This window comes from Phalacrocorax aristotelis, chromosome 6, assembly GCF_949628215.1.
Source record: "Phalacrocorax aristotelis chromosome 6, bGulAri2.1, whole genome shotgun sequence".
NCBI lineage: Eukaryota > Metazoa > Chordata > Aves > Suliformes > Phalacrocoracidae > Phalacrocorax > Phalacrocorax aristotelis.
Window position 1 is genome coordinate 46,937,699 of NC_134281.1, and position 22,438 is coordinate 46,960,136.

Sequence of the window (22,438 nt, forward strand, 5' to 3'; positions counted from 1 at the left end):
GTGAAAGTGGAGGGCAACTGAAAAAAATTAGTACTGAACAATGGGGCAGAAACTGAAAGCAAACCAAAACAGACAGTTATTTTTCACTGGTCAGGCTTCAATGAAAGGGATGGTAAGTTCAAATCCCAGTGACCCTACATGCACAGTTTTGGTGCAAATATACCAAACTTTGCACAAAAACAGTGATGCCATGCACCTGGAGTTGAAGTTTATGAGAAAACCCACTATTCTGAAAGACAGTATTAGTGCATGGTGGAGTGATGGGAAGAAAGGCAGGACAGAACCACGATAAAGCCTGTGTACTGACCAAGGTTCCCACTCTCACGATGGGTCAGAGAACTCCATGGGCAGACTGAAAAGTCAGTTGTGGCTTAAAGTAACATGCAACTCGGTTTATAGGAGAGACATTTTTGTTAAAAGACCAAGAATGTGCTTTCTCACTGAGAAGAACAATGCAAGCAGAGGAATCAGGAAAGGAAAGGCACAGCTAAGAAAAATTCAGTGCATCCTCAAAGCTGAAAGCATTTCATGTGGAACTAGTGGCAGTAACACTTCCAGTCTAAAGCAAGTGGCAGAGGCACATAAACCTGGAAAAAACCATGGGTTTGTTTTGCAAAAAAAGAATATTAAATAGGACGTAACAATACGCTGCAGCAGCAATATCTGAAACCTGGTTGACTGCAAATTCAAAAAGCCCTGGTAATTTTGTCATTAAATGATTTAATTCAGCAACATTTAGGGTTTTGTACCTCAGCCTCTGTCAAACAAAAAACAAAAGCCACAACAACACTAAGAAATTTCACAGTAATTCTGAACAATGACTCAGAATACCTATTCTGTCTCACAAACAGCCTACTAATTAAACTCTCTGAGCTCTACTAACCAGTTTTTCTAATGCACGGAGGAAAGTAATTTATTACAGACCGGAATACAAAATTTAATATTAACAACACAACCTGTGTCTGCAGCATTTTTAATCTGATCAGCAAAAACATAAATAAAAGCTGCAACCTGACAGCTAAGAAGGTTAATCTGTAAGTTAGATTTACGTAGATTACTTCACACAGCATCTGGAAAGATGCTGAGAAAAGTAAAGCCACTTTATCGTATTCCAAGATGTGCGACCTATAAAGATGTTGCTATCCATCAATACTTAAGATTGCAGTGAGCCTACTTAACCAATTTATTTCAGCTTTAAGACAGAAATTTCAAAAACTTTAAAACATGCGCAGGAATTTTTAAAAGGTATTCCAAATATTTAGAATTCTCCTTTTAGGTACTTGCAGGTAATAGAAGTAATGAAAACTGCTTAAAGGAGAAAACATTATGACTTTGTTGTGTGCATGTACTACCTAGTTCTATCATTTAAATTTCTTGATAATATTGTTGAAAAGAATATTAGCATGAATAGAGTCCTCAATGAATTTTCTCTAGACTGAAAAGCAAGTATTTTCCTTTTAAAGGTGGTATATTTCATCTGTACAGGCCAAATCCTCTTCCTATGACAATATCCACATAGACAGCACTGGATGTACCATGTGTGGATATTGTGACTACAAGCCATTCTTGCTGGCTGACCACCATGGAAAACAGTGCAGGTTTTATGATACAGTACTCTTGTAAAAAGGCTTTTCACAATATTAAACATATGGGTGGTATACAGAGGACAGGGAAATACATATATTATTTTGGTTTTGTTTCCAGTTTGGCAAAGTACCTAAACATACCTGACCTGGAGCAAGTTAAGTACCACAATCCTACTGATCAACAAAATGAAGGTAACATAGCAGCTATTCCAACATAGCAAAAAAGCATAAGGGCAAAAATTATCAGTCAAGCTCCCAAGCTGTTCATGTTTCAGACTGATTTTTTTAATTTAAGACAAAGGGGCTTCCAGAGCAGGAAAATATTTAAAGAAAAATCAGAGAAAAGGGAGAAAGAGATGCACTGGTAAATAGAAATGACGCAGATACAGCACATAGGAAAACAGAGGAGTCTAAAAAAAGGAACTGCTGGAGAATACTTCTTCCTTGCTACGTGTCCTATCTTATCATGTCCTACCTACCATCCTCAGAACAGGGAAAATCAAAACACCCCCTACATCTAACCAACAGCATCCTAAGAAAGAGGAAGGTGGCCTCATTTTGTGGGTCCTAGAATGCTGTAGTAAGAAAAAGCCTGTTGATATCTAGTTTAAGGTGATTTAAAATGCATGTGAGCAGAGACAATTATCCATATAGGGCAGCAGACTTATTAGACCTTCTACCACAGAAACAGCAACCCCTCTAGTACAGCAACAATTAATCATACTGGCAAGGCTGCCGTTTGTTTGCTTGCAGGTGAGTATGACACAGCTTTTTGTCCATCTGCTTTTGCAACACCCCTTAAAAAAGTCATCTAACTGGAAAAAAAAACTCTGGGCTGTTCATAAAAACACTCCAGGTTTTTTTCCCCTCAAGCTGATATATACCACTGATTAAACAGATGCTGTGAGAGTCATAAGAGCAGCCATACTGGGTCAGAGCAGAGGTCTGCCTAGTCCAATAGCCTATCTCCAGAGCACCTGCAAGTCAGTACCTTGTGCTGAAATTCCTAGAGGGGACAAGTAAGAACATCTGCAAAGTCAGTGGTGGATCCTGCTCAAGGAGAACAGAGAAGAGCAGCTACGTCCAAACCCCAGCAGCGAGTCAGCCAAATCACAGCCAGCAAGCAAAGTCAAAGAAATAGGCTTGGACTTCGGTGACATGATGCTTTCTTCCCCTCTCTTCCCCTATGCTTTTCAGAATCAGCATCTCACGATGGGATGGGAGGGACCACAAGACTGTGGCATCACAGAAATGTGAAACATGGCACCTGGGCAAAACCTGTTTAAACAGGCAGAGATGCAGAAGGGCCTGAACAAAACTCAGGCTGTACCATAAATGGTGTAAAAAGTTGGAGGGTGCAATACCCTATCAATGACAACTCCAGGAATGAAGTGTAGGACATGAAGTAGGATGCTGCTGAAACCCAAAGACATATGCTTGTCTGTTGGCAAACGCTGAGCATCAGAACAACTTCCAACAGCCAATGAATTACTGAGGTTATCAGCGCTGATTGTAACCATGTAATTGCCAGCGAGCTTGCATACAAAGGTTGGTAGACTCCCAATTCAGGCAGCAAGAGAAACTATCCTTTAAGCAGGAGAAAAGATTAGATGGTGAGCAGCATTAAGAATGTGCAGTTGTAGAAAACAGTAGTAAATCCTCCCCTCCATAGATTCTTGTGTACAATGACATAACATAACTAGAGATTAACCCCTCTTAACAGGAAGTCAAATTAAGATGATACTCCAAGTTTCAAAGCATTGGCATTGAACCTCTGAAGTTTTCTGCAAGCAAAGGAAAAGGAAAGGATTTAAGGCCAGGCAAGACCTCCATGCATTAGATATCCCAAAAAGGAACTCTGTCCTCTACAGATGGCTTCTCACTTGACAAATAAATAGAAAACAGCGTGGCTTAATTATATAAATAGGTCCTCGCTCAAGTCAGACTTAGAATAACTTCAAAAGCAAAGAAGAACTGAAGGATGGGGTCCAAGTGGATGGAACGTGAAGAGGTACTTTGTTTCATCAGTATAGGGACTGCACATAAACTGAGCTAGCAGAAATCAAAGAGAGAAAAAAAGGTAAGAGTGCTGAGGATGTACACTCCCATGAGCAGCAGATCCCATTACTGATCTGAAGATCTCAGGTTGACCATTCCCAGAAGTCAAGGTGAAAAAGATCTTGCAGGGCTCTCTTCTGGCTGTAGAGAAAAGCACCTGCATGCTAGGAAGTCAAGTGATGATGGATCAGCTCTGCAACAGAGAAGGGACAAGAACTTCCTGGTTCAGAGTCTGAGAAACAGCTACTGCAGGCAGGTCAAATAATCCTCGTCGCCATCTTAAAGCCAAGAAGAAACTCCTAATGCAGCACTGGTAAAAAGCAAAGCCTTGTGAAAAGGGAGAGCAGGAACCAGGCCAATTTTAAAACCTTTCAGACTGGTTTTGCACAGGTCACTTTTGTTCTTGGACAAGTTGTCTAGCAGGAACGCTGGGGAGACAGGCAGGTGTGACAGCTGCAGCACAACCACGCTACTCATTGGTATGGCTGAAGGGCAGATCTTGAGTAGTGGAGAACAGATCAATGCTGGGAAAGTCAACCTCAGAGCCAGACAGGTATGCCTTGGTGTGCTGTCTAATACTGCCCTAAAGACCCCGCCTCAGCTGGAAATCAGTGCATCATTAGTGGACACTGCTGCCAATCTCCCAGAGCTTTCCTGGAACTCTTGTTCCTTTCCTCCCCTTTTCTCCTTGTCCTCCTTGGGCTAAAAGGAAAGAAAGAAAGGGTTAGGGACGGCGGAAGTTGTGCATGAGTGCTGAAGCATGGGGTCTGTGCTTCTAGAGGGAAGGGCAGAACAAGGGAAAAAAGACAGATAACACTGTAGGTAAGGGTGGACTGTCATCGTATAGCGGGTTCCACCAACAGAGCAGTTTCACCTGGCTGTTTCCTGGTAGACAGTTGTCTTCACCACAGATGATATGAAGGATAGAAAGAAAGTCTCAGACTAGAAGGTCAGCAGACATACTGAGAAGCCTCATAAATAACCTTATACCTGGAAGTCACAATTTTGGAGATGTGGGTGTGCCTGTGCTGTCGAGGAAAACCATACTGCTAATCCCTCCTCACTAGACTTCCTGGGAAGGTGATATTATTTACTCAAACCAAGCGGTTAAAACTGAAGAATAAACTAAACATGCATTAAAGGCATTTAATACACTTCAGAACAAGCTCAGGAGTGAAACCGCTGAAGTTAATTAGAAAGCCTTTCACAGCACAAGGGTCATGCCTACTTGCTTTCTGCCTATTTGCCCCAACACTCATTTCAATTGCTTTTTTCCAATAACCAAGAAATCTAAATTCTTTTGTTCGCCAGCGCAGAGTATGCACCAGACAACTGCAGAGAGGCGATAAAGAAAATGATGGATGCAAATTTGACCGTTTTCCTCCGCATTTAGAATAGACATCAAACCATACGAAACACATTTTAGAAATCCAGCACTAAAGACACTCGCTACTATTCTGTGTTCCCTCCCCCACAGTGTTAATGAGTTTAGTTCACATACTTAATGCAAATGTTCATTTAGATCACCAATATTTGGGGATTGTCTTGAATCTGCAGCCCTTAGAATAGGATATGCAACACTAAAATTAGGTTTATCTCTGCTCAAGAACAGAATACACTTCAGGAAATAAGCAGCTATAAAAATAAAATAACTAGGCCACCAAATTAAGATCAACTTATCAAAGGCCTTTAATGACATTCGGAACCATATATTTAGTCTTTTAAAAAATACTTCTAGATTTTAGCTTTGAAAGAATCTGAAACATGTCTGCTTTCATGTCTTAATATTTTATTCTCTGAATGTAACTGAAGGTACTAGACAATTGAAGCATGCTCCGTATTCCGTCTGATTCACAGAAAGAATTTTCTTTTTTCCCCAGCTCTAAAACACATTATTTTAGACTTCTGCTTTTCTGGGCACTTGAATTTCAGCTGCAGTTACATTACCCTATTTGACCACTCTTTCCTCACTGCATTTTGAGCATGAACTCAACACAAAGAAATAACTGCCATACAAATCTCCTGTACCTACTAAAACACAGTGAGGCCAATCTACAAGTCACTTCCTGAAAAAAAACCACGGTAATTCACTTAATTGGTATTATTTTTCAGACAAAAGAACTCTAGCAGGATACTCTGCTGCATAAATATTTTTCCTATTTCAGCAAATGCCAAGTGTTTTGCTTTCAAGGAAGTCAAATGCAGAAAGCTGCGCTGCTTCTTACAAAGATTCCCTATACAGCCAATTTGAGGGGCACTACTAAATATGGCATTTAAAGGCAATCAAACTAAATGCTGGAATTATATTCACTTTGTAAATGGTAAACACCACAGTACCTAAGCATTCCCCCCCCAGCCCTGTTCTGAAGGATTGTGTTAATTCTCATCTGCTACTGGAGCAAAGCAACAGCTGCTAACGCTCAGCTTAGTCTAACAAGATCTGTACCAAATAAGTGATCAGAGATCAGTGACTAGTTACCACTGCTTTACAGAGAATTACTAAAAAGCCCTTCCAACTCAACAGGGGAATAAACTACCTCTACAAGGTATTTTTCTTCTAAACCCTGTTATTAGGTTGGGCTTATGCCATGAGGCATGAGTGTTTACATACTTTCTAAACAGTTTGTAAGTCTTATCTAACATAATCCCTACATTCTATAATCCTATCTGTTTAATGTATTTTAAGTGGGGAAAACCGCTGGAACCAGTAATATATCAAAATGGAATGCACTTTCAAAGCACTATCAGTGAACTGGACATCAAATGTAAAAGTAGTTTATGCTCCGATTATATTTTCAGATATTTAGGAATATGTAACTTAATGCTGGGTTCACAGTAAGCTATATTTATCTACATATGGGTTATTTTTTTCTTCTAATAGGGAACACTTTTGTAATGCCCTTTTACAAAATTCCTAGAGAAAACATACAAAAAGCACTGGTAGTCTTTGCATGGGAAATTTTTAGTGAATACACATTCTGCCTGCAGCTTCTCAACATAAATAGCTGAACTATTTCCCTTGAATAAAAATATTTCCCCCCCATAGCAGAGCAGCACAATTTTACTAATATCTCTGCAATTTCCAGGCTGAGTCCTCAAAATGCAGACTTAACCATGCAATGGTTATTGTCATGAACTGAATTACCAAATGGTCTCTTTCCTATGATTAATTTTAACCATTAATCCTGTTTTTGCTTTGTGTCTTTCCATTACAAGGGGCTTTCAGAGACTCCCTTTGATCCCAAGAGGGGACACCATGACCTCTTGCTCATCTACTCTGTCGGGCACCAAAACCTCCCATAAAAATATGTAAAGCTTAGCTGTTGCCTGCTGCAAACACGGGGCCAATACTAGAAGATGCCTGCTTACTAAAGAAAACCTAAGCAGGGTTTTCCTGCTACTGCACAATTGCTGTGAGATTCAAGAGCTTCCCACCTGGAGAGCCATACTGTTGGGGAACATGATTGTACCTGGCTTCCTTCCCTCCTGCCTCCTATGGTCACTGCCACAGTGCGCAACTAATGGCTTCTGCTCGTGAGGATACAGACCTTCTCCAGCCATGGCTCTCAAAACAGTTACCGAATCCAGATGCTGAAATTATGGCTGCTTAATTAGGCCCCAAATTTCAGGAAACTCCAAGCATGCAATCTCTAAACAGCATGTTCCAGACAGAAACACCAGTTCAGTGCCATCATTCACTGAACACACTTGGTTAAATAAAATCTGGGTCTTCACTTTTTATAGCAGTGCCTTTTCTGTATGTGCTGGTAAGATGCTTGTTATACAGGGATATAGGAAAAAATAATTTTTAGAGGGCAGATGATACCAACTTAACGTAGCATGGACATACTTCTGGCCCAGAAGCGGTTCACAGTGGCTTGCTTGGAGTACATGCAGGGTATCCTCCCTGGGTTAGGAATTTACTGGTTTCGACAGAGAAATGAGCATTGAGCACTGCTCAGATGGAAGATATTTTCTGTTCTCTCATAACGCTGTATTATTTCCGACTCTGCCATTTTGCTAGCTTTTGGTTCTTGGATCATAGGGTGATCATCCAAATGATGAATGGACAGTCAAAAACTTCTAGAGAGGACTATAGGTGAAACAGTCAATATTTCTTTCTCTCCTAACATGTGACAACACACATAAGGTACTGCTTTGAGTCAATAGCTTGCCGGTCCTGGATTTACACTGGGATCATCAATATTTATATTACACTTACAATGCCATGATTATTTCTGAACTGCAATTTTAATCTAAGACCCTATCAGGCCTATTATAAATACCTGAAATTAAAATGAATGATGTAAATCTTTGTGCATAATCTTAAAGGAATTGCAAATTCAAAAGGAATGATTTAAAAACAGTTGCATTTTGGGCAGAGAAGCAACGAAGTTCTTGATTATGCATGCAAAGAACATCAAATTGTACCACACAGCAGGAATATGCAAACTCTGTCATAAGTTAAGGGATGCACAGAAATCCTGTATCAATAAATATTCTGCTTTACAGTGCGCCTGGTTGTTGCAAGATATGAAAGTCTATTCAAGATCCAAAGATTTTAGATACTGATCATTTGAAGATTCAGAGATGTAAATTCTCATGTAGATTCCAGAGAAACAAAAATATAATTCCTAAGAGCTCAGCTAAGGCCATCAAATCAATTAAAAAATTAAGAATAAATATCCCCTTCTCCCACACACAAACTATGTCAACAAGGACAACTCACTTGGCCAGCAGCAATTACAGTGTCTCTGACGGACACTAATACTGACTGGATCTTTTGTTTTCAAACATGGGACAAAACAAGTTCAGCATTTCTTCTTTCAAATTTTTCTGATGAATTCAAGCCCTATCCTTCCCCAAGTCAGGAAGATATTTATCACTGGCTTTCTTTGGACAAAGTAAGAAATAAATAGCATCTGCAACACTATTAGCTTAGCGTTGCTTGTAAGTGCCAACCTCACACCCATCTGAAGCTGTAGTCTTCTGCTGTGAAGTTGCCTCCCTTCATCTAACACTGCTCTAAAATGTTTATGCCGTTTAGGTTTTTTTTAACTCAAGTTCCTTCCCCTTTTTTTGAGAGCAGCTGATTAAACCTGAACAACTGGGTTGTTGGACGAAATATGCTGTAGCTATGAAATGGTACAGCAGGGACCAGTTTCACTGTTAATTTAAAATGCTAGAATTAATTAGGTAGTATAAATGAAGAATTTAATAAGCACACTTTACAACCACAAGTTCTGCTTTTATTAAACACCCCTGCCAAATGAAGGCAACTATCTTCAGTCTGTTTTTCCTTGTCTCATTCCCTTAAAATCTCTGCAGTGAAAGAAATTTTTTCTGCTGCAACCCCTCCCCCATAATTAAAATGTATGCCTGACTTCCATCTCCTCTTTCAAGTCATTAGCATCTTTTAAAAATGCTACTGTATATCCTGCCTGTTCTGAGAAGCTACCAAACAAAACCGAAGTTTACAATTTTGGTTTTGAATACCAAATTAAAGGCTGTCTTAGAAGCTGTCATTCCTATTCAACTCAGTACGGTGTACTACCAAATTAGCATATTTTTTTTAGTAAAGGAATATGCTCGTTTAAACATGTGTCTTTCCAAAGCGAGGGGTAACATCACGAATCATTTTCGTAAAAAACCTTACTACTGTTCCAAGGCTGCAAAATTACTTGAGCAGATGATTATTCCTAACATACTGTTTAACCCATTTTAAAATTAATAAGAGTTTTGATCAGAAATTGTCTCAGAGGGATCCTGCATTTTTAACACACTTTGTTTAGCTTTGAACTCCTTGAAAAAAAGGTATTTTGGGAGCCTAAACTTTGTTTCACAAGATCTGTGCAATTCCTTAACAGGACAGGCGAAACTGGACCTTCTACACAAACGGATTCAATCCTGTCTAGCCTCAGAAGTACATTTGAGGTTTTCTAATATGGTTTTGCCAGGGTAACTGTTTAATGACGATTATTTGGTTTACGACCTTTTCTGTTTTTCTTGAAGTACCCTCTCTCTGCAGCTTACTTTTTATTCCGGCTTTCCTTAATTTACCCAATATGTTAACTTAGCAAAGAGACGAACTTACTATATATGAAGACAACCCATATTTTTAATGGGAAGAACTCCAATGTTTGTTTAGAGGCATACTACAACAGCACACACTTAACTGAGATTTATTAAAATCACAAAGTTTTGTACAGAATGAATGAAAAATCCAAAAGCAGACAAAACCTGATTTTTTCAGAAGAATAACTTAAGAATTTATTGTTTCTTCTGCAATACAGCTTTTACTGTCAAAAAAATAATCTACATTGATTTTAACTATGAAAAAAGCAGAGAACCCCTGAAAAGCCATTCACTCCTACAACAGCCTATTGGCATACTTCCACCCGTCCCCAGAAAGCCTAATGGAAGAACACACTTACATGACGATCCAGAAAGATGAGCTGGGTATGACCTCAGTGCATTTCCATTTTGTTGCTCTCAGTGTTCTAAGAACCTTTAAAAACATAGACTGCTCCTGGCAGAGGACGCCTTCGATTTACTAACTCGGAATTCAATGTGAGGAATGAACACGCATCTTATAATTTAGTAATGTTGCACAATGCCTTGATAACCGGCCTGAAAACCTTGGCAGATTAAATTCTGTTTTCAAAAATGGCACAGAGACTTTGGTGGACAATTCTTCCTTTGCAAATTTAGTTCTTTTGTACTTGTATCACTTCTTAGAACAACATGTAGACTCCTCAATCACTTAGGGGTGATGCCCTCCAAGCACCTGTGTAAGTTTTTTCTTAAAGCATGGTTCTGTTAAAGTATTTTACTGATCATAAAGACTTATGCACTTTTTACGGAAAGAAAAAGCATAGAAAAAAAACTACCCAAGACTGTCAGAATATCATACAGCAAATTTCTCACATCTTCAAACACAGAGAACAAAAGCCTGGAGATGGAATGAAACAAAAAGAATTTTGTTACTAGCCGATGAAGTAATGGCTGTCCGTCCAAAGACGGCCAATTGTCCATGAAAACAACACTGAATATCTAAAAGTCTTGAAATGATATTGTAAGGAAATCACCATGAATTTGAGAGATATGGGAAGCCAAAGAGCTCACAAAACACAGGACTTGCCACGATCAAAAGTCAAGCTAGGCACACCAGACTCCTACAGATGAGGGTTAGGTATTCACTTCTGTCTGAAATAACTGAAGTAACCTCTATTTCTCAGCTTATTTTCAGACTGTAAGAAAAACAACTGTCTGGAGCTAAACTGGTATGATGGCAGATATCAAGGGTGGTATGTCACATAGGGATGCTGGGCCAGCTATGCTTATAAAAGAAGAGGACTTCAGTTATTTGCAAGAGGACTTGAGCTGCCCTGCAGCTACTGCCATTTGTTATGTGCCTTGTGTTCAACCAGAACACTGCTATATGTCAGGAAGTAAATAGAAAAGAAGCATTGCATGTTTAAAAGCACTAAGCAGATCATCCTAATGCTGCCAATACAATGGCTGCCAGGCTGTTATGGAAGTATGAAGATTTGTATTTTAATTCCACATCTTTACACGGTACCTCCTTCCACAGAGCACACGCCCAAGTTGCCAGGAGTGCATCCGAGACAGGAGACGGCTCTTTTCTGGAACCCTTTCCTTCCCAAGGCTGCTGCTCTGCGCTAAACATAACGGCACTGGTGATGTACTGAACAGCAGTGAAATTTCAGCTGTTTCCCACCTAAGGTGCGAGTAGACACACAACCTATAAAACTAACCTATAAAGCAAGCTATAAAAGCTGATTGTTCATCCCACTGTCTTCTTGTGCATCAGTGAATTCCTGGCTGCAGCAGCAAGGATTCAGAGTGGGCTAGGTGCAGCTGCACCCATCCACACCACCTCTAGCAACAGTGCAGACACCTCTCCCCTCTTCGAGGTAATATCTGTAATGGGAGGCTTTTCTTATTCTGAAGGCACCTACCAATGGGTGTTGTTTCATGCAGAAAAGGATCATGGCAAATTAAAATGTTTTCAGGGAAGAGAGTTCATTAACCAATATCCACAAACATCCAACTGAAATGCAGGGCAGTGGCTCCCAACTCCAGACTACTGCTGTTCCGGAACACCATAGTAAATAAGCTGTGATGGACACGCACAACCATCTTGATTTTACAGTGCTGTTAACAGGCAAGAATTTGATGAAGGTATAGCGAGGTTCAAAAGAAATAGTCAGAATTAGGAACGGTCAGCTGTCTCAGACCATTTAGTCTACCCTCCTACAACTTAAGTCAACGTTATATAAAACCAGAACGATCAGGAAAGTAATGCTATCATCTGAGCTCTGCCGCAAGAAGCTGTACAGTGTGTTACACACATGCAGACCGGCCACGTTCTTACTTCCCCTCAGACCTGAGCAGAGAAGAAGGGCTTCTCCTACAGTTCTTCAGTGATGCACACTGGATGTAGAAAACTAAAGGCTTACCACCTGAAGAAATTTACCACAGTATTTGCAGTATTCCCCGTGCTAAGCACCTACAATGTAAGCACTGAGGTTTTGCTGACCCCAAATGTAAACTAACCCTGATGCAAGTAAAGCCAACAATATGAAGCACTTACCTGTAATTTTGTCTCTCACGAGCTTGCAGGATTCGATTTCACCAATGCTCCCAAAGAGACTCCTGAACTCCTCCTGGGTCATGTTCTGGGGTAAATAGTTGACTATGAGGTTGGTTTTGCTGTCATCTGTAGCAGCCCCTGTCTGCATGGGTGAAGGGCAGTTTCTACTGTTGCTGGAGGGTCCATTGGTTGTATTGGAAGTAGGGCCATTCGACACCTGAGGCTCCATGGTGCTAATTATCTACATGAAAATAAGAGAAGGGAAAAAAACCCTTAAGTTTCATAGACACAATAGCTATTTTTAAAGATACTTACAAACGAATGAGTAGGTAGCATTCATGGCCAATTTAGATACTTCAACAAAAAAACCCGGCTTGATTCCTCTGTTATTGTTGCAAAGTAGGTCATGCTAGTCTTTGGCTGTGAGCATATACTAAGATGCAGTTAAAAAAACCTTTTTTTGTTAATGCGAAGCTGATTTCTGCTTTCATCACGCAGCCATTTTCACAAATGTAAATTTAAACCACATAAATTTAATTATAATTTAAGGTAATAATCGTAATTAAAATTATAGTTCCATTAAATCAGATGAAGTAAGTGTATGGCTCTATATGAAAAGGTAAAATATTTTACCTATTTAATAACTGTATCACAGAGTGCAATGACAACAACATTAACCAGGCAGAGTCAATCTGCAAAGCGTTGTCATTCGGATTGCCTTCAATTAATAAACTCAGTGTCCCAAGACATACCATTTACTGGTTCCTGTGATGACCTATATTCTCCAGTTATATTTCACTAACAAACTGACACCTCTTTAAATAATAAAACCCCGGATTTGCAATCTTCAGAGGTACAAAGGTCTTCAGATATTTACTGGAATCAAAAAGGTTTAATCAGAGAAAGGCTTATCAGGCACAGGTGCAGGCTGGAATTTTAACAAGCGCTTCAATCTTGAAATGTGAAACTCCTATTTTCGCAGAAGAAACTCAAATAGACCTTTCCCAAAAATGACAAATACAAATCCAGCCGAGCAAAGCGTGTGCAGGACAGTAGCCCCATTGTCATCAGTGCCACCGGTCACATGAGTAAAGCTGCCTGCATGTTTATTTGCAGGCCGAGGACTGGAGAATACAAGTTTTCATTGGAAAACTGTACAGGCAGACAAAGGAAGCAGAAAAAACCTGGGTACTTCAGGCTTTTCTATATAGGTATTTGCCTTCACTGCAGCTTTCAGCCCATCTTCGCTGTCACCAGTGCTGACAAGGGAAGGACATCATCCTAGTCTCAAATCTGGATAAATTAAAGCAATGCAAATGGTGGCTTTTGCTGTGTCTGACGTTTGTGACATGCAGCTTTCACTGGTATCTCTTATCAAAGAGCATTCCTCAGATGGGCTCAGCCTCCCTCCATCAAAGACTCAGAGAGTCAATGATGCAAACTGCTGCCCGGGGCAAGAGACTTCCCTGCCCAGGGACAGAGACAAGCCTGGGGAGAACTGAGGACTAAGACACCACACACTGAACCCTGTTTGCATCCGATCTTGTAATTAGAGTTACAAGTCTTGTAGGCTTAATTTGCTTTCTTTTTTAAATCCAGGGAGGTAGACGTTGTGACAAATTAGGCCTGTAATTCAGGAGGAGGAGGGGGACGACACGCCAAAAAAATGGGTGTCTATTCAAAAATTAACTGCATGAGGGTGGTTAAGACTCTAAATAGGCTATATTCTGGTCTTTTTTTTTTTTTAATTGAAATGCTTCGGTGTTAGTTTAATGCCTCATTTAGGAAACAACCCGCTTTTGTATCAATGGAATAAGTTTTGAATTACTGTTATTTTTATTATCAAGTCAAGGAACAGATACTTGGTTTAACAATTTTTAAATAAAAAGAAGCCGTGTCACGTTGTGCCTAACAGAAAGGCCTTAAACCACACAGCAGATAAATATGAAAATAAGCCCCATAAAACCAATAACTTCTTGAAATTAATCGGCACATCCAAACCAGAATCCCTCTGCCAATTTTACCAGACGTGGCACCAAGCACTGCTCACATCCCCTGCGAAGCTGTACCAGCCGCGTACACTCTTCCTTCAAGACTTCCCATTTTACCCCGTATCAGCCATAATTCCTTTCTTCAATCTGATTTCATACATGTATTTACTCACACATACTAGTAAATGCTTCAGATGCTGCTAAATCTGTTTAGCTCGGGATTCCAGCTGGAAGATCATCCTTTGCTCTCTGTGGCTCCGTGACTCCACAGCAGACACCAACACCAACTCTAAGCTTTGGTAACAGCCTGCTGCAGGGTCAGGGTTTTGTACCCCAAGGCTAACGTTCTTCAGCTGAGCACAGTGTGCTCATATATGTTGTATCTTCATCAGCTTGATTAAAACCGGGGGGGGGGAGAAATTCCCATTCTGACAGTAAGACTCAGTCAGAAGATGAGTGAAGCAGCTGATACAGTTAACTGCGGCTTCCTGTGTGCATGTAAGTCATCTGACCATATCCCCTCCCACATAAAAAATCCACAAGGTAAACTGCAGTTTTAGAGACCGATCCTGCCCTCTAAAGCCGACAGGAATACCACATCACTGGTTTCAGTTACACCAGAAGCGGGACTTCAGCACAATGCACTGAGGAAGGTACAGCATCTATTATTAGCAACAGACACAAAAGCTATCTATAGTTCCCCATGACAAACAGTAACCCTGGATCTTCTAAAATCTGTGAAAGAAAACAAAATTCAAAACTGGCTGGTGTCCTACTTATGCATTTTGAAACCTCTTTTCTAGTTACATTTTCAGCATGCTTACCTTCCACACCAGCAAATAAGCAGAATTCAACTCAGATTTTTAACACGTTCAGAACATTAAGAGTAAGCTGCTCCGTAAAAATCTGTTCTTGAGCAAGTAGATTTCCTCATATAATACTTCAAAATATCTTGGCATAAACTAATGTTGCACCAGATGCCAGGTTTTCTTCCTAGTTATTCTCACTCAACTCCAGTTAGGTTTTCCTGATTTTTCAACAGCAGAAAGAAAAAAATCAAGGCACTTATTTGCCCTTCAAATGATTGCTAAGTTATAGGTTACCAAAAATCAATTCACTATATAAAAAATGAGATAATGGGTAAAGATAAATGCAGAAGAATTATTAAAAATGTTTCTGATGAAGTGTTTCAGATGTATTTTTTTTACTGCATAGTTTTAAGTCTGAATTTATTGAGTGATTTCTTTGCAAAAGTACTTATGTACCAGAGCTTGCATTCGAAGTTCTTACGGGCACAAAGGAAAAATGCTTATTTTAGATGTATGAACTGATTCACATCATTAGTTAAGACTTAAATTATTAATGGTAAAAAAATGTAAGTCCTAGCTCTCCTTTCCAAACGCTCTGTCCTCTCCTCTACATGTCTGATGCTTAAAACCGCTGTTGAGTTCAGTGTGCATGCACTGGGACATTTGTTGTCAATGACTGTTTTTAAGTAGTTGTTGATCCCACATCAGTCAGCACAGAAAAGTAACATTATTTATTCAAAGAATAGATTTCAACATGCCATTTGCTGTTTTTTCTATCCACAACATGAAGATTTAGATTTTGAATTCAATATTATGAACATTTTTGAAATAAATACTCTAGTTTCCTGGGCACAGAGTTAGCTTTCATTATGTTTTAATTACTAGTAATAACTTTTTTTTAAACACAAGGAAGTATTGGGCTGTAATTCAATTCTACAAACATATTAAAGGAGGCTTAAGTCTAACTCAAGGGCTTATATGGATACAGGCAAAATAAATGTGGAAAAGCCAACAGTGACTTAACTGCAATGAATTTTTTTCAAACAAAATGCATTCTTACCCCTCCAAGATTAGTATTGCGCCTCTATACACGCCACTTAAAATTAGCAACATCTCTGTGCTTTTGTAGACCTTCTCTGACCCAGTTTAGGCAGCTACTCCTGGTCTTGAAATATTACAGTGCAGATGTCATGTGTGATGACATTCACATGCTACTGGTATAAAGAGGCATTTTGTTTTGGGTTTGGGTTTTCTTTTTTTTTGGCAACAACCTGCCAGACTCCCAATACTGCAACACCATGTTGTTACAGAATAACAGTATCTTTGAAGAATAACAAATTGCCGTTACTGTTGATAGGCACTGATAATTTAACCACCAATAATTTGAATATTCTATCTTTATAAAACTGGAAAAATACTATCTGTGCAGAATTTAAAGACTGCAATTTCCTAAGATAAAGGCAACCCATATTTCAAATTCTGGATGTATTTCATCAGACTGCTGCTTTTAAAAATGACTTCTTGGTGTACTACTTTTCTCAGTATGGTAATGTATCAGCAAAGTACAAAGTATTTTAGTTTGACAGATTTTAAAGAAATGCTTTGCTGCTTGGGAAGACAGCATAAGCTTTGCCAGTGTTTTGCAAAACACTGCTTACGAAAAGGCTTGGTATAACCCCTCCTACAAAATGTCAGTAACAAATATCCACTATAGCAACTCCTACATTAGAAATGTTTCAGAAATACTTCTGTTGTATCTTCCTTTTTTTTTTTTTTACAATTATTTCAATTAATTTTCATTTATCCCTGCTGAAATATTATCTCCAGCAATAATACAGAGAATACCTGTATGTATAAACACAACTATTACAATGCTTAAACAAGCTAGAGTAACTGACATTAATCTTCAGTTATTACAGTAAATGTGACATCCATCTACCATTACAAAAGCATAGTTAATGAATCATTTAGAAAACTACCCACAGACTGATTAAGACAGTCTTATCTCCCTATCTCGCATGCATAAGCAATAGCCAATGGCTAGATAAATGTAAATATACGTGCTTTATATTTACAAAATTTATTCTCAGCAGTCTAAAAGAAGGTCTGCATGTTGAACTGAAAGACTGTCACATACGTACACTAAAAGGAGCTTGTATTCAGCAAATAATTAGCACCCATTCCGGTTATCTGAATTATGTATATTCTACTGCCCATAATCCACAATAAGAAATTAATTTGATATGTATGGAAAAAAACAATTAAGAATCTTAAAAATAAGCATTATTTATAGGCACTAAAAAGAGTGTTTTTGAACATACCACAAGCGATCTTTTCCTAAAAATCAAACTCTGGAAAAAAAAGTCTAAAACCTGGAGAATTCATGTAGACATATCCATTTTGAGGACCCCAAAGTCAAAAAAGTTATCTGTGAATAATGAACTCTTCACAGCACCTAAATGCCAAGAAAAATGATCATGGTAAATTAGACCTCATGAATTCTTCATGAGGTCTAATTTTATATTATTTCTAAGTGTTCATTAATGAACAAACTCAGAACATTCTCTCATAAAAAAGAATTTAGATAAATAATGCAAAGCTCTTACTTTATCTGCAAAAGCTCTTTAATTAGCATTGCAAGTTGTTTGCTTTTACAAGTGAAAACAAATGGTGCCATGGCAGAGGTCCCATAGCCATCTCTTGAACAACGATGACAAAAGGAGAAACAAACAAAACCTCCCAGAGAAAATAAACGTAGATTCACAAAGCTTTTCCTTCTGTAATGAGAAACAGGCTTTAACTCCCAGCATATCTGCTCTTCTGAATGGAAGTCAGCACAGCACGGGTCTCTGTCCCACAAGAACTTTTCTGCAGGTGAGAAAAACCCAATTTACAGGAGCTGCCCGACTGATCCATCCACACCCCTCCCCATCTGCTATCTGTATGTGAACAGTCACGCCAAAGCCAGAAGGTCAGTGCATAGGTATGGAGCGGAACATACATATACATCCAAGACCAGGTCCCTCAGCCATGGATCCGCAGCTGCATGTCCCCACGCCACTTTCAGATGCAGCCACTGCAGGGATTAAGCACATCTCTGCATTTTTGCAGAATGAGGCACTGGATCATAAAATCTTCAGGACCGATCATGTCTTTCTACAGGAGCATTAAAAAAACCTGATTTTAAGTATTCATTGGTTCAAAAAAAGCACAACTCCAGCCAGAATGAGAAGTAGGTGCACCTGAACCTCACATACACAGTATGTGGGCTCCTTTCTAAAGTGACCTTAGGAGAGGCAAATGATGCAGTATGTGCAGCTCCAGCACAGACTTCCTCTTGTAACACAGCTGTCAAATTTCACTGTCAATTACATTTTTATTAAAGCTGGTGTACTGCACAACTAGACCTTGCTATTATTTACCTAATAAATACATCATGAACATGAAATAAAGGAAGAGAATGAAGCTTTTGAGTAAATCTGCCTGGAGGCAAATCCAATATCCCAGAAACAAATCGTTATCTAACCCTCCATATTTTGACATGCTCCCCCGTCATATGCACTTTTACATGCTCCATCTTTTCCTTCCGTTCAAGTCAAAGTCATATTTAATATTTTAAATATAGCCAAAAGTCTCAGCTCAGAAAACTGGCAGGCTCTGGCTCTTGTGGCAGGGATACAGTCTTGTTACAAAAATCTTGGTTTCAGTGTGCACTCCATTCAGGTTGAAATGGCATTCAAACATTTTCAGGAAGTTCACATTTATGGATGCCACAATAATTGTACAGAGCACACAAGTGATCCAAATGGAGAAGACAACAAATGCATTCATTTCAAGAAGCAAGCTTCAGTTCAAATAAAGGAGAAAATTATTTTCTTTAATAGCTAAATTTATCCTGTTCTAGTCCATTATAGGCTTTTGCGTGAATATGCTAAAACAAAATAGTCTGTCCCCAATCTGCAGCGAAATGAATGCAAAGTTTATTGACAATATTACTTTTTATCACAGCAGTGCCTGAAGGATATTACTGATACCAGCACCAAGCTGCACTAGATGCTGTACAAATGGGTAGTAAGGGCAGGGACAAGAAAAGTATCTAGGCAAACTGCTGAAGTTGCGCAGCAAGCTGTGACGGCTCTGTAAAACAACACCATATCCTCAAACCCGGCCCAATGATAAGGTCAGCACTCCGACCAACTTTTTCAAAAAGCAAACAAGCATAATGATGCACCAAACTGCCTTTTTTTTTTTTTTTTTAAAGAATTTCAGATACAGGTCCTCTGTTCCCATGAAGTATGAGCTCTATAGTTTTGCATTTGATCTCAAGGACAAAAGGGAATAAGTAGGGGGAAAAAACCAAGACACCAAAATAAGTCACGCCTATTTCAACATCAATAACTACTAAGTTATCAGTAGGAGAAACCACCCTCAGAACTACATGTCCAATAACCACGCAAAAGATAGGAACAAAGGCATCATATCACACACTTCACATGGTCTCTCACTCTTCCTGCAGGGACTCTGGTGGTCGGAAATTAGAGGAGAGCTACTATTACCATATAGCTCAGCACAACTCAAAGCCCAGAAAACACACACAAGACTGGGGAGTAGACGGATGGACAAGCACCCTATGCACAGTGATTTCTGGGAAGCATGATAGAAGTGTTGCACTGCTCATTTTAAAGGACAAAACTCCCCATGCTTCCAGAACAAGAATATAGTTATAGCTCTATCATATGTACTATCTCAACTCACAGTTTTTGAGGTTCTTTATGAACTTCTACCTGGCTTCGTTTTTGCTCATTTTTTCCAGCCTCACCTCTTGCAGACTATGGAGAAACTATGCATGTTTGCAACCTCAGAGATGTTTGGCTCTGTTCTTTGGTGTTCTCCAAACACCTTATGAAAGTCTACAGCAAACGTGCTCTGCAGCACTCACAAAATGGTAACTGAGGAAAACTAGTATAATAGGTGGTGGTCACAGAAGTTTCTACTATCTCTGTATCAGGGTCATCATTTTCACTAAGACTAACTGACTTCTAGAAAGCCAGGCAGCTATCCCCTTGACACTGGTTTCACCAGAGTTTATTTGTAATAATTTCTGCCATTAAGTGTAATTTACATATGAAGACAGGGGAGAACAGAGGCGTGATTTCACAGCATTCAACCACCACTCTAGAACACAGCTTTGGAGAAAGCCATCCTCAAAAACACACAGAGGAAAATGGATGCATCCCCAGTCTATTAGATAGGTAACAGAATTAGCTCAAGTTAAAAACCCTTACAACCTCGTGCCCCATATGCCACAGACCTTAACAAAGGCCGGTGGTAGGAAGGTGCCCTACTTCGGTGCTGGGACGCAGCCATCAATGGCTCCTGCCCACCCGTGTCCCCAGGGGTCAGCAGCCACCACCACTCAAAGGTCTGTAAGGTCTCCAGACCCAAAGGCAACACGGTCAGGCTCTGCTTTCTGAAGGAAAAAAAATCTATTTCCTCTTCAATCACCCTTCTACTTCTGCCAAATTCACACCAGGCAACTCTGTACCTACAATTTTACAAGGGCTGTATTTTGTTTATTTTGTCATTATGGATTGCTCCTTATTCCCTCCTGGCTTTTCATCTGGATCTACTTGTTCTTTCAAGATGCATATGAAGGCTAAATGAGTCTGAAAAAAACAATCTCAAAAATAAGATGAGATCTTTCTTTGATTGATGCTCCAAGCCAAAATTTGATGAAAACATCCTCTTTCTCCATGGATTGCATTTTATTTGGCAGATACCACAAAGGCAAGAGGTCTCCTAGTCACTGCCTCACCCCTCTTGAAAAAGAGGCAGTGACTAACAGAAACCATATTTAAAATTTGTGCTAGCAGGGTGATAAAAAAAGAAACACCACTGAAAACATTAAGTATATGAAGCAAACCCTGAAAGATTGAAGAAGGTGTCTCAAAAGCCTGGATACTAGATAATAATAATACAAGAGCACAGCAGAGACCAACATCTAACATAGAGCCTCAGTCTAAAGGACACACAGCCTAAAATTATACTGAAATAAAAACAAAGGAAATTGAAAGTCTTTTTTGTATTTTTGGTTATTTACTAAATTTTATTTTTAGCTCAGAGTTTTGTTTCCTAATCACTACCTACTTGTTTAGATTACTATGTTATGAGTTATATATTACTAATACATAACTCAATTATATTACTGACTTGGGAATACGTTTGTTGCACTGGGTACTGACACACAGATTCCCACAGATACGTACATGTTCATAGAAGCAGACAGCTGCAAGTCTTCAGCTGCTGTAGACCTGTCACAACTCCACTTCATTTTTCCCTTTAAGAAAATAATCTAGAATCATTTGCAACCTGAGAGTTTAGACAGCAAAAGCTGTATTACAAGCCATACCGAAACCTAAAAACATCTACTTACTAGAAGGCAAAGCAAAGCAAGGACAGAGCAGGCTCTCTATGAAGCCTGGGAACATCCAGCTCCCCACTGCTTTTATTTCTGCTGAAGTTCTAGAAACAAAAGCTACAATTTTCAGAAGCCCATAAGTGATTTAAGATTCATTAATGTTCACTGCAATAAGATTTCAGCTCCTAAGACATAAGTAGTTCTTCTGAAAATGTTGCCCATACATTTTTCATGCAAAGACAGGCTTATATTAGGCAGGAATGGATGGCTTAGCAAAATGCATGCCACAACCAAGACATTTTAAGGCTCTGCCCTCAACAGGACCTTAATGAAGACACACTGGTAAGTGCAATTAGGAAATACTAATCAACATGTGTTCATCTTGACTGCTGGCAACATCACCTCTATGGATACTGCTGCTTGCAGGTTTAAGAGAGATAGTCCCCAAAATAGGACATAGATGAACATAGAAATTACTATCTCCATCATTAGAAATGTTACTTTACTGTAAAGTAACAGCATATTTCTTCTAAAACTGAACTGGATTAGTAATAGGAAATTTACAGCTTTTCTACAATTCACTTGTAAGCATACAGCCCTGTACCACACTAATATTCCTTACAGAAATAATCTTTTCATGAAATACAGGCGTTCTTCCTTCTATAACATACCTCTGGTAGACAAAGTTACAATTAATTACTCCAAAGTAATATGGCCATCACCACCTTAAAGGTCATGAACAGATCAAGTTGAAGACTTGTGAAATTTCTGGTGGAAAAGTGATCAGAAATGATCTAATATGCAGAGGTAGCTGTTTACTCTCACAGTCTCACAAAAGAAATACCTGCACAATGGCTTAAATGAGAGTACGTTTTAATGTCATGTATGGGATATACATCTCAGCAATATTTAAATTCAAACCACCTCATGCATAAGAGCATCTATGCTAAACTCAAAGA

The 22,438-nt window shown here is 39.2% G+C and overlaps 1 protein-coding gene across 5 annotated transcripts in view; it reads right to left on the bottom strand.

Moving 5' to 3' along the window:
* The window catches only part of ELAVL4 (ELAV like RNA binding protein 4), a 65,531-nt gene that overhangs the window by 31,116 nt on the left and 11,977 nt on the right, over nt 1-22,438 (bottom strand). For all 5 annotated transcript variants that reach the window (XM_075097663.1, XM_075097660.1, XM_075097662.1 and 2 more), the window contains exon 2: nt 12,262-12,502. In XM_075097663.1, the coding sequence (XP_074953764.1) occupies nt 12,262-12,502 (241 nt within the window). The remainder of the gene's footprint in view (nt 1-12,261; nt 12,503-22,438) is intronic.